At 52.1% G+C, this 11517-nt stretch overlaps 5 protein-coding genes across 5 annotated transcripts, besides 8 other annotated features; all 5 read right to left on the bottom strand.

Moving 5' to 3' along the window:
- Positions 1-19: 19 nt before the first annotated feature.
- Positions 20-40: a microsatellite.
- Positions 41-238: 198 nt separating this feature from the next.
- On the bottom strand, positions 239-5131 carry Tco025E_07492 (uncharacterized protein; the record flags this gene model as incomplete). The annotated part of the gene is made up of 1 exon (XM_029374357.1): positions 239-5131. The coding sequence occupies one exon, from the start codon at positions 5129-5131 to the stop codon at positions 239-241; it is 4893 nt and encodes a 1630-aa protein (XP_029225522.1).
- Positions 5132-5172: 41 nt separating this feature from the next.
- Positions 5173-5204: a microsatellite.
- A 73-nt stretch (positions 5205-5277) lies between these two features.
- Positions 5278-5302: a microsatellite.
- Positions 5303-5518: 216 nt separating this feature from the next.
- Positions 5519-6538, bottom strand: Tco025E_07493 (uncharacterized protein; the record flags this gene model as incomplete). Its single annotated transcript, XM_029374358.1, has 1 exon — positions 5519-6538. One exon carries the CDS (start codon positions 6536-6538, stop codon positions 5519-5521), a length of 1020 nt encoding a protein of 339 aa, XP_029225523.1.
- Positions 6539-6623: 85 nt separating this feature from the next.
- Positions 6624-6653: a microsatellite.
- A 183-nt stretch (positions 6654-6836) lies between these two features.
- Positions 6837-7358, bottom strand: Tco025E_07494 (cAMP-dependent protein kinase dimerization/docking domain; the record flags this gene model as incomplete). Its single annotated transcript, XM_029374359.1, has 1 exon — positions 6837-7358. One exon carries the CDS (start codon positions 7356-7358, stop codon positions 6837-6839), a length of 522 nt encoding a protein of 173 aa, XP_029225524.1.
- Positions 7359-7727: 369 nt separating this feature from the next.
- Positions 7728-7749: a microsatellite.
- A 176-nt stretch (positions 7750-7925) lies between these two features.
- Tco025E_07495 (putative GDP-mannose transporter) lies at positions 7926-8870 on the bottom strand (the record flags this gene model as incomplete). The annotated part of the gene is made up of 1 exon (XM_029374360.1): positions 7926-8870. The coding sequence occupies one exon, from the start codon at positions 8868-8870 to the stop codon at positions 7926-7928; it is 945 nt and encodes a 314-aa protein (XP_029225525.1).
- A 143-nt stretch (positions 8871-9013) lies between these two features.
- Positions 9014-9044: a microsatellite.
- An 83-nt stretch (positions 9045-9127) lies between these two features.
- Positions 9128-11398, bottom strand: Tco025E_07496 (BRCT domain-containing protein; the record flags this gene model as incomplete). The annotated part of the gene is made up of 1 exon (XM_029374361.1): positions 9128-11398. The coding sequence occupies one exon, from the start codon at positions 11396-11398 to the stop codon at positions 9128-9130; it is 2271 nt and encodes a 756-aa protein (XP_029225526.1).
- Positions 11399-11440: 42 nt separating this feature from the next.
- Positions 11441-11472: a microsatellite.
- A 6-nt stretch (positions 11473-11478) lies between these two features.
- Positions 11479-11516: a sequence feature (A-rich).
- The last annotated feature ends 1 nt before the right edge of the window (position 11517 follows it).

An 11517-nucleotide genomic window follows, 5' to 3' on the forward strand; every position in this document is an offset into this window, starting at 1 on the left:
GCCAACACGAGCCCCGCTACGCCGCCGCCGCCGCCGCCGCTCTCCCTCCCTTGCCCCTCAGAGCCTCCAAGCAGGGCACCCCGGGCTGTACGCCACAATCCCCCTCACTGGCAGAACAACAACAACAGCAACGTCGTCAGGCTGAAGGGAAGAGGGTGGAAAAAAAGAGTGGGGTGGGGCGGGGTGAGGGGTGGATACATTTACATTGTAGACTTTTCTCTAGCGTTTTCTTCGCACGCTACGACGAACCAGGGGCCAGTTCGCACGCCAGATAGCGCGAATACGTCATTGGGAGAGGCTGCAAGTGCTGCTGCTTCTGCAAACGCTGAAAGTTGCGCAGGGAGCAGGTGACTTTCACTTCGTACAGGTACTCCACATGGTCCACCTCCCGCATACGATACCCGAAGACCGGCATCACTGGGATCTGCCAGGAGAGACTCCGCACCACAATGGCACTGGCCCACTGCGAGATGTACACCCTCTTCTCGGGGTCTTTGCTATCGAAGTGGAGACGCATACCCCATGCGGTGGTGGTGACGCTAATCGGGACGTCGCACCCGCCCGGACGACACTTCTCTATTTCCTTCAGGAGCGACCCCCTGACAAGGCCGTCGATGCCGCTGTTGCTGTGCGCAAACAGGATGTAAAGTGTGTTCTTGAACGTGATTTCCTTCAGGGGGACGCCGAATGCGATGACGTCCTTGAAGACGCTGAACATGTCGGCCTGTACATGAGAGCTGCCCACGCCGTAGCGCAAGATGGCATGCACTTCTTTTGTCTCCCTCTCTCGCTGCAGCTTGGTACGCGCCTCCGGGTCCAAAACAATTCCCCGCACAGGAATAAGTTCCGCCGTAAACGGCACCTCCCGCTCGAGCTCCCCCCGCAGCTCGGCGAGCACCTCCTTGTCGCATACCGACCCCATCTTTGAGACCAAATACGTCGCAAAGGACCGCCAGTCTCGCTCATTCGGTTTTGTTTCAATGCCGCCCTTTAGCACCGCGTACCTGGAATGCGCTGGAACACACGGCAAACGGCCCTCAAAGGCCTTTAGAAGGTATCTGGACATGATGCGACGCTGCTGCGGTTGATACACAAACTTCAACGAGTACCCCGTGCTGCTGGCCACCCAGGCAGAGCCGCAAGAAATGGGGGTGATGGGCTCCAAATCCATGGCCACAATCCGCTGAAGACCCAAAGGGGGTAATTGTCGTTGGAGGGCAATGTTCATTAGCTCCTCCACAGCATAAACGGTGTTTGCATACGGCTCAATGAGTTTGGCTTCACATGGAAGCACAAAATGCATCCAATGAGGATCTTTCTTGTATATGCGCTCGTATTCCTCCGTGGCTTCGGTGGCTAGTTTTATTTCTCGCATAAGCATTAACACCTCAGTGTCGTACTCCTCTCCAGTTACCCCACGCGTAGCTGCCTCTTCCTTTTCAAGTTCCGCAACAGCCATCCGGAACAATTCTTCCCTTTGCCGCGCAGCTAACTCTGCCTCCTGCAAAGCCTTTTTGCTAGGTGGGGCCTTGCTCGCCTTACGCTTTCCCTTTCGCACCTTTGGAGGCGGATGCTCCTCGTGGAACTCTTGCATAATTCTGCGGTATGCCGTTCCACACTCTGCTTCAAGAGCCGCCCGCTGGGCACCCTCTGAGATCGAAATATGCAGGCTATGCAGAGAAAAGAGCAGCGGCTGGCGAACACTCATCAGCCCACCATATCCACTGATGTAAACAAAGCTGGATGTACTTTCATCCAGCTCCGAAAGCGCCTTCATCAGTGCTGCCCTGGAGGCGTTGGGCAAGTAAGTGACCTCGTAGCCGTTGTTGGCGAGCGCCGCCGACAGCTCGTCAATGCCATCGGTGATGGGTGGAATTGCTTCACAGTCAATCTGATGCAGTGTGACGAGCAACGCGGTGAGGGTTTCCTTTGCCTTCAGCAGAGGGTTCAGTCGCAGTGCATTTATCTCCTCCACCTTTCGCTCCCGGATTTCCCTTTCGCACTGAAGGCGCATGACCGCCATTCGTGCCTCTCGCGCCCGCCAATTACGCTGAATCAAAATTGACGCCCTCTCCTTCGTTGCGTTGAAGAGACGTCGGTTGAAGAGTGCGACCGACGCCGCCTCATCCGCCGTCATGCGATCCATAAAGTGGTGGATGAGGTGAACGTGGGATCCATATTCGGCATTGAGCAGGTGATTGTGCAGCACCGCACTCAGAAACCATGGTCTTCCGCTATTCTGCATGGACCGAATAATGTCCTCCGTCACGATACTGCTTTCGTGCACGTTCAAGGGGCCCAGCCTTTTGGTCATAAAGGGGGTAAGCGTGTCGCTCAGAAGGACGCTCTCCACACCCTGCAGCATGCGGTTGAGGAGGAGCTCCCGCCTTCCTTTGGTGCCCGAGACGGCGTAGGCGTACTGCCACTTCAGCACGTTGTGATTGTATATCGCGTCCGGGGGAAGCACGGGGCCGTGCAGGTTCAGCAACGTCACATGACAGTCTCCAATTCGGATGACAAACATGACGTGCCCAAGCGGTTTTTCACAGGAGAGTGTGGTGTTCACCGCCTCCTCCAACTGCACGAGGGTGCTGAGGGGCCTGAAGCAGCTGTCAGGCAGGGACCGCCACGTCTTCCACTGAGGACGCTCGTCAGAGATGTGGTTCTCCACAACCTGCGGCTCCACGCAGGCTTCGCCCAAGAAATCATACACCACCTCACGTGCGACCCCGACAGCGTCAAACTCGCAGGTGAAGACAACCGCCGCCACGGAGACGTTGTTGTTCTTATGGATGATGATCCCATCCGCGCCGTTAATGTCGCCTGCATCGCCCATGGAATCCTCCAGGTATGGAAACCAGTAAACGTCATGGCGTCGAATGGCATTTGTCACGGGGCTGATCAAAAGTCCGTGGTGGTGGCGGCCGGAGGTGTCTTGAAGCACGTAGGCCCCTGGTCCCTCATCCATGTTCAGCGTCGCAAGCGGCACCCCACGCACGGAGATAAAACACCGACCAATTTCACCATAAAACGGCCGTTGCACCTTGTGGTTGCGGGTGTTGTGGCCCCCCAGACAGACCCAGTCCTCAAAGGGAACAAACCGCCGCGGTCCCTCCCGCACCAGGTAGAGGAGCTCCTGCACCACGCCATCCACCTTCACCCTGTACGTGTTTGCCTCACTATCGATACATTTCCATATCAAGGTGTGCCACTGGTCATCCATCAAGTTCTGGTGCTCGCTGCCGCGAAGCAGCGCTGAGCAGCATGCGCCAAAGGCATCCACGAGGTACAAGGTAATATTAAACTCATGGTAGCGAAAGCGCTCCTTTCCAAAAACGGGCTCGGCATTCATCACAATACCCAATTCCTGCATTCTGCACTGTCGGTCGGTAACACCAAGCAAACTCATCGTCCGATTGCTCACATTCGTTCGAAATCGGATTTCCAGCCTCCAATTGCAGAGCAGCTCGCCAAGAATGCCAAGCGGCCCCAAATTCACCACAAGATTACCATCCAAAAAGGGTGCAGTCAGTGGGCAAGGACCCACCCTCCGCTCAAGGTTTAATAACGTCTCATGGTGTTCTTCCGGAATGGTGTGCATGAGTTCCTTCAACTTTTCTCCATCCGCAAACAGCGGCCATCGAATAATTGTCGTGGGACCATCCGCCGTGTTGACCGCAAATCGTAGTTCACAAATGGCCCCATGGAACACGCAGGTGGGCCTGTTCGATTCGTCCATGTATCCCCCAACAAAAAGGCGGTGTGGCCACGCGTTAAAGTAGATTGGGTACTCCTGCTGCACAATTTGTAGCCCCGCGGGATGACCATCGAGCGTGCACTCCAGATTTCCTTCTTCCAGGCTCTGGACGTTGAGGAGAAAGTGATGAAAACACGGTTCACCGTCTGTGGATGCGATGTGCGATTTCAGTGGCATTAAACACTCCAAAACCCGGTTGGTGCTGTCACGGACGTACACGCAAATCGCCTCATACATGTGCTCATGGCGAGTCAAACTGATCTGAAACAGTTGGCCAAGTCCCGCCCGTTGGCCGTCCATGATGTGAATCAAGACACGCTTTCCCTCCGTTTCTGATGAATCCACTCTGAACCAGAAATCCACCGTAAACCCCTTTATGACATCCTCAAACTTTGGTATCCCTGGAAGCCCCAAGAGGGAGGTGCTACCGTCAAATACATAGTAGTGCATCTCCCTCCCCCATCCATTGCCTTTCAGAGGCTCAACGGCGTCCGCCTCGGCTTCCTCGCCGAGGACCTCCAGGATGCTCAGAGTGGATCGTCGCTGCGCCCGGTAACCGAGGTGGGAACTTTTCGTGGTCGCAGCCCTGGCACGGCGTGAGCTTGGGCTTGACGGTGTGACTCGCATTGGCGGGATGGCCGCGAAAGACTCTGGCGTCAGACACGAGCCCCGCATGCATGGTGGCACCAGCTCTCCGTGATGTGCGGCTGTCAATATGGTGAACCTCGCCGCCGCCTTCTGCCTGGAAACGAGAAAGTGCAGCTTTTGCCTCCGAAGTCGTCGCAAGTTCCGTGACAGCTTGGCGGAGATCTTGAGGCCTGTGGGGGCGGGCCTTGCCACCTCATTGACGCTCTTGGCGTAGTCCTTTAACATATGCAGATTGGACTCATTTTCCAGTTGAAGCAGGCGCTGCATCTGTTTTTCCTTCGCCAACTCATCGGCCACAAACTGCATGGCGTTCTCCGCTGCCTGTTCGACGCTCTTTTGCAGCGAGCGCAAAACCCGTTCAACGAAGCGATCCGCATGAGCTCCTCGGTTGACAATGGTGACGTTTTCGCGTACCGCGACACGCGCACTCACGTCGGCCATGAGCACCTCCAGCAACTCTTGTTCCCCATTCTTCTTTGGGCTGGTGTCCTCCTTCGTGGTGTCCCAAAGGGCGTCGAACGAGCACACAAAGAATGGGTGCGCAGGAGCCTCCTCCAGTGAGAGGTCTTTGTTCGCCTCACACGCAACCTCGGCTTCGGGTAGGCCTTGTCGGGGGTCGTAAAACACCGCGACGTTTCCATTGTAGGCGTAAAATTGATACCGTTCATGCCTCCTCTCTACACTGCGACCTTCTCCCCTGTTCACCACTGAGAAAACAAGCACCATCACAGCCCGTTGCCTTCCGTTTCTCTCCTTTTCGCCAGTAATGTATGTATGTGTGTGTGTGTGTATGTGTGTGCTCCGCTTTCTCCCCTCCCCCAACTTCGCAAAGAAAGGGAGAAACTGAGCAATGCGCAGGCAGACACACCCACAGAGGTAGAGAGAGAGAGCGAGAGACGCAAGAAGTTGGAAAGACGATTCTGTTCGTCCATTTTTTTTTCATTTTTTTTTTGTCATGGACAGAGTTGAGCTCGTTTCACACACACACGCATGTATACTATCTATATGCAGTTTGTGTCTCTGCCCTACTTCCTCGCCTTGTCGCGAGCGAGCGGGAGGGGGGACCAAGACACCGGTTCTCTACATGGAGGATAACCCTGCGAATCCCGTTTCTCACGCCTTCGAACGCCGCTTCTTCTTCTTCTTGGCACCTTTGCCATTCTGTTCAAGCGCGTTCTGTATCATGAGAAACTGCTGCGCATCCATGCGTTCATTGACGCGAAACTGGACTAGGCGCTTGTTTCGTGACACCACAGACGCAATCAACGCAGCCGCCTCCGGCACCAGCACGTTGTAGTCCATGTCCACCGCTGTGAGGGAAACGCTACTTTCCGCACCTTGGCAAAACGCCTCCACCGCCTGGTACGACCCACCGAAGCCGGTGCCGGCGACGTCAATAGCCTCAATGCGCCCGCCTATGCCAAGGGCAGCCCCAATGCGTTTCATCCCCTCAGGCCCTATGGGGTTGCCTCGAAGCGAAAAGACACGAACGTTGGAGCATCGCAGCACCCCCTCCGCCAGGGCCTCCGCACCGGAGGCTCCGACGCCGCAGTACTGCAGCGAAAGATCCTCCAGTGTCCCGTTCCATCGCACTGCGTTGGCGATGGCCTGAGCACCGGCGTCACCTAAGGGGTTGAAGTCGAGCATGCACCGCGTGATGGTGTCGCTTTCGCTCAGTAGTTTGGCAATGTGCTTGGCTCCAGCGGGCCCTATAAGGCATTCAGGGACCTCAAGGCATTGTATGCCAAACGGATTTCGATCCGGCGACGGTCTGTACGATCGGATAAACTCTACAATGGTAAGAATACCGTCATCGCCGACGGCGCAGCGGTGCAGCTGAATGACGCGAAGAAACGGGTAGGTGGAGAGAACATCTAAAAAGAGGGTTTTTATCTCGCCGTACGGAATTGCACCGTGGATAAATAAAGGAACCACGGGAACATCCGCCTGCTCGCCGTCCTTGACGCGTTGCAGCTCCAACCTGACACGCTTCATGAACGGTGCGATGTAGTCGCCGAGGGAACTACACGCCTCATGCAATCGCCGTAAATCTACATCGACGTTTAACTCTTGGGCAGTCGATATGACGACCGCCTTCAACTTCTCCTTTTGTGCGGGGGGATTCTTACTCATTGACTAGTGCCACGCTGTAGCCGTAATAACCGTAATACCAATAACAAAGAGAGGGCGCCAACTAACTAACTAACTAACAGCAGCAACAACACACACACACACACACACACGCACAAAGGTATTCCTTCACTACTCCAGCTCAGAACCCAGTGAGAGAAATCATACAAACAAACAACAACAACATACATGACGGCGATGGAAAGCACAGTTGCTCAAAGCCGGTTTTGCGCACGGGCGAGATGCGTCGCCACTTCAGTCCTACATTGCAAGTAAGCAAGACAAAGAGAAACGGCAGCGCCTATTCCGCGTTCTCTAATAAAAGCTCAACGGACTGAAAAAACAGCTGACGGAACTCCAAAAGATCGACCATGCCATTTTCGTCCGTTTCGAGAAGCTCCAAAAGCTCTTCCTCATCGACGGCCTCGGACTCATTAAGCCCGACAGCTCGTTGCAGATCTGCCAGCAATGCCGGCAGCTTCTCTGCGGCCAACCGGCCATCGCCGTGGGCATCGTACCTGTTAAAGACTTCTCGGACAGCCTCGTTGCTCTCATAATCTGCGGAGGGTGTGGGATTCGCGGCTTCAACGTGCTCGAGTTCGGCGTCCGCAAAGTGCTCCATCGCCTCCTGCTCGCGTGCTTCGACAAAATGTCCGTCCTTGTCAAAGGGAGCAGCCTGACCACAAAGCGCCGCAAAAAAGTTAGCGCTGTACTTGTAGAGATCCTGCGGTCTATCGCGGAGGACAGCCTTTGTGTATTGCTTCATGATCGTCCCCAGTTCAGGGGGAACGTTGACCTGCTCGACGCAAAAGATGGACTCCATAACTACCGAGAGGGCTCTGCGCCTGCAAGAGGAATGTACAAGGTTAGAGAGTGGCAAGGTTAAGGGCAGAAAAAGGCCGGACGCCAAACTATGAGTCAATACCAGCTAGCCCATAAATGGAGCTCACCATGACGTGAGTCTCAACACCGAGGTTGTACGCTGCTGTGCGACAGCACAACAACAACAGAAAAAGCAATCATACACAAAGTAGTTATTGTGCTTTATTTCCTCTCTCTTTATTTTCCTCAGTATGCGTATGGGGGAGGGAGCAAGGGGGAATTCCTTGTAGAAGCCGTGGCAAAGCACCCTTTACGACAATGCGGCAAGGAGTTGCGCGAACTTATAGTTTGAGAAATCACACACACACACATAATAATAATAATAATAATAAATGGGGCAATAGACAACGCACGTCACCCGCTCTACTGGGAGGGTGTCTACATTCCCGTTCCTTCGCACTTCGCAGAGGAAACCCCAGTAGAAACACAAGCAAAGGTAATACACACAGCAATATATATATATACACACATAACAATAGTACTTAGATGTCGATATGTCAATACTCGTCTATACGGATTCCTCCTTCGGGAGCTCCACCTTTTTCTCCTCCTCTGCATCCGGCGTTTTGAAGCGGTAGCGCGCGGCGGAGTACCAGGCGCCTGCAACGAGAGCAATGACGCAGCCAGCGCCGTCGGCAAGCCCCATGCGATCATGCAAGATGAAAAGTCCGATAAGAATATTTAAAAATTTTGTCAGGTTGTTAATTACTATGAATGTGGCGGCCGATACAAGCTTTTGGAGGGCGAACCCTGAAGTTGAAATCATGAAGCCGAGAACACACGTAACTCCGATCCAGAACCAACCAACACCCACAACGGTGGGCAGGAGCACACCCACGCGTTGCTGTTCCTCAACGACGAAGAGGAGGAAAATCGCCGGAATGGCGATAACGTTATTGTACAATGCCAGAGTGTACTTTGTGGCGAACACAAACCCCGGCACACTGCTCGTCATGTGCTTCACAAGAATTCCATAGCAGCCTTGTCCGACAACGTTTGCGAGCATCCACACCAGTCCAATCACAGAAAAGGTGGAGTTCGTCCAGCCATACACCACGGCTCCGCAAAAAATGGCGACTTGTGCCAAAATAATCTCAGCATTCACGCCTTCGCAAAGCACATAGTACTCCGCGACCGTCGTGACGATGGAGCCAAGGTTGCGTATGATAATGAGCGTAGGAACGTTCGCATAAACAAAGCTCTTCATACTAGTATACAGCATAAAGGCAAACAGGGACGCCACTGGAATCCACGCGCGTGCATTTTTAAGCGTCATTGCCTCCACATTTGACCGGAATGGAAGCAGCAACGCAAGTGTGGCGAACATCTGCAACAATACCAGCGTACACGGCAGCGGGAGCGCCGTCACGGCGAGCTTATTGCTCAGCATCATCCCCACGGATGACACGCAAAACAACAAGATTGCATGAATGTAGGCTGCGACACTGTACATTCTTGGTAACACACACTAAGAGAAACTCCAAGAAGAGAGATTAACGCAGTTACGAGTCAGTTTTTTTTTGGAATTTTACTTTTGCCTCTTGGGAAGGAGTTCAACAGAAAATCATTCTTCGTTTCACCATTTTTTATAGAATGAACAAAAAAAAAAACAAGCAAACAAACAAACCACACGAAGAGCCACAGAAACCACCCACCCGAAAAGAAGGAGAGGGAACAGTGTTTCCAAATAATGAGTAGAATACACCGGTACTACTGAGACAAATGAGACAGGGTGGCAGCTTGATCCAAAACCACCTGCTGTAGCCGTTCCTTGGAAAGCAGTGCCTCCTCCAAGGAGGCTTGCACGTCATCCAACGCTTGCATGCATTTTGCCCTTTCATCCTTCTCTTTTCTCAACTGCTCCTGTATATTTTGAAGAGCTACGCTCTTCTCTCGAACTGCCTCTTTAGTAGCCTCCAGCTCTGCATGAAGTGGATTGGGCCCATTGTCGCTGTCTCCACTCATCATTCCCCTTACAATAAGACGGGCGTTTGCGTTCTCCAGCTCCCTCAAACGATGTGACTCGGCTTCATAAACAGATTGTAGACGTGAGAGGTCGCGCTGAAGCGATTCAGATCGATGACGAAGAAGCATGCATTCATTTTCCTTTAAGGCAACCTGTTTGCTGAGTTCAGCAAGGCTTTGTTGTAGCTCTTCACTTGTCCTGTCCTTGGCCAAAGAAACTTGTTGCAGCTCATTACACTTGGCTTCCAATTGTGTTATCAACGCCTCTGTTTGTACAAGTCTGCGATGAAGTTGACTATTTTCGTATTCAAACGTCTGCAAGTCCAACGAAAGTTGTTGATCTCTATGATGCATTTGATTTAACTGTTCTTGTAGGTAGATTATACATTGTTCTTTAGAGGCTAATGTTGCACGAGTAGCTTCTAATTCACGTTCTATGGTGCGTTGAGCTTCCACTTGCGATTCCGCTTCCTTTACAGCATTTTGATACGCAGAAAGAATTTCACGCAACTCTCCATCCTTGGCCTTCAAAGAGTATGCCAGCTGCGCCTCACGCTGATGTAGACGCTGGACCTCAGCTAGGAGTCTTTCGTTTTCATTAGCGAGTTGCCCTACTTGTTGATTGCTGTAGTTTTTATTTGCCACAAGTTGTTCCATGTCTTTTTGATACTGTTGTAGCCGCTCTTCCAGGCCGCTTTTATCGCGTTCAATGCTCATGGAATTCATACGCAACTGCTGCTTTTGCTCCTCGACCAGAGTGATTCTTGCCTGTAATTCTCTCTCAGTTGCCGCCTGCTGACTGCACTTTTGCTGCAAAGAGCGCAACTGCAAAGACAACTTTTCTGCATCGTCACTAAGGAACTTCCTTCTCTCAACTTCATCTGCCAGAGAATTTTTCGTTACTTCAGCGGCTGAAAGAACTTCTCGATGAGCAAAAGTAAGGGCATCGATTCTAGCCCGTAAATCATCACATTCGGTGCACTTAAGCTCCAACATGTGCGTTAAACCCTGGACAGATTGTGTACCACAGTCAGTAGAGCACGTTACGGAATTCACCTGACATTCCTTTTCGGCTACATGCAAGCAATCCACTTGAGTAGAAGCATCAAGTAAGTTCTGCTCAGTTTGAGTTTCAGCATGAATTTTTTCAACATCCAACCCACCACGGAGTTGAGCAAGCTGTTTTTGAAGTGAGGAGCGTTCATCCGATAACACCTGAATGACTTCCTGCAGGCTCCTAATTTGTATTCCAGTCGCCACAGATTCATGTGATGCCAACTTCTGAACTTCTGAAACTTCGGATCTACGTTCTTTCAGGGTTGCCTCGAGTTTTCGGATCCTTGTACAATGTTCATTCTTCTCGATAAGCAAGGAATTTTTTTCTGACAGGGCAATAGCAAGCTGATTTTCAAGCGTTTTGCAACGGACAACAAGGTCCTCTCCTTCAGTACCTCGTTTTTTTCTTGCCCTTGGCTGTTCAGTAGCAGCGCGACTCTCCTTTTCCTTCTGGTCAAGCTTTTCATTAAATTCCCCGGCAAGAGTACGTGCCTCTCTCGCACCCTCTGCACGAACAGTTGCCACCTGTTGCTCTAGTCGATCAACTTCATTGTGCAAAAAATTGATCTGGGACAAGAGATGGGCTGTATTCTCGTCGTGTGTATTTGTGCAACCCGAGGTGTCATCCTTGAAGCAATTCTTAAGATCCGCAATTTCCTGTAGGCATTCACTCAATTGCTTGTTTTTAGTATTCAGCTGCTCTTGTAGGGCGGAAATCACAGCGGCTTCATCAATGTGTGGTGTCTCACTATTCAACTGCTGCCACGCCTTTTCAGGAAACACGTTGAGACCTTTATTAAGCTTAACACGCTGTTGACCAGGATAAAGATCAGGTTTTGTGACAGACAACTGAATAAAATGTCGAAGCTGTGCTATTTCGGCTTCCTGGGCTTCACATTCTACTCTTAGGGCCGTGTTTTCGCTGGACAGTCCCTCGCAGGTATCAGCTAGACTACACATCCAGAAAAGTCTGGGCGCCCTAGAGAAAATCCCCTCCCCATGCACACACACACACACACACACACACACACACAGGAGAGAAGAAAAAGAAATAGGAAGACGAGAAGAAACAATAAAAC

Source organism: Trypanosoma conorhini (genome assembly GCF_003719485.1).
Source record: "Trypanosoma conorhini strain 025E chromosome Unknown Tco_14.4_contig_00583, whole genome shotgun sequence".
Lineage (NCBI taxonomy): Eukaryota > Euglenozoa > Kinetoplastea > Trypanosomatida > Trypanosomatidae > Trypanosoma > Trypanosoma conorhini.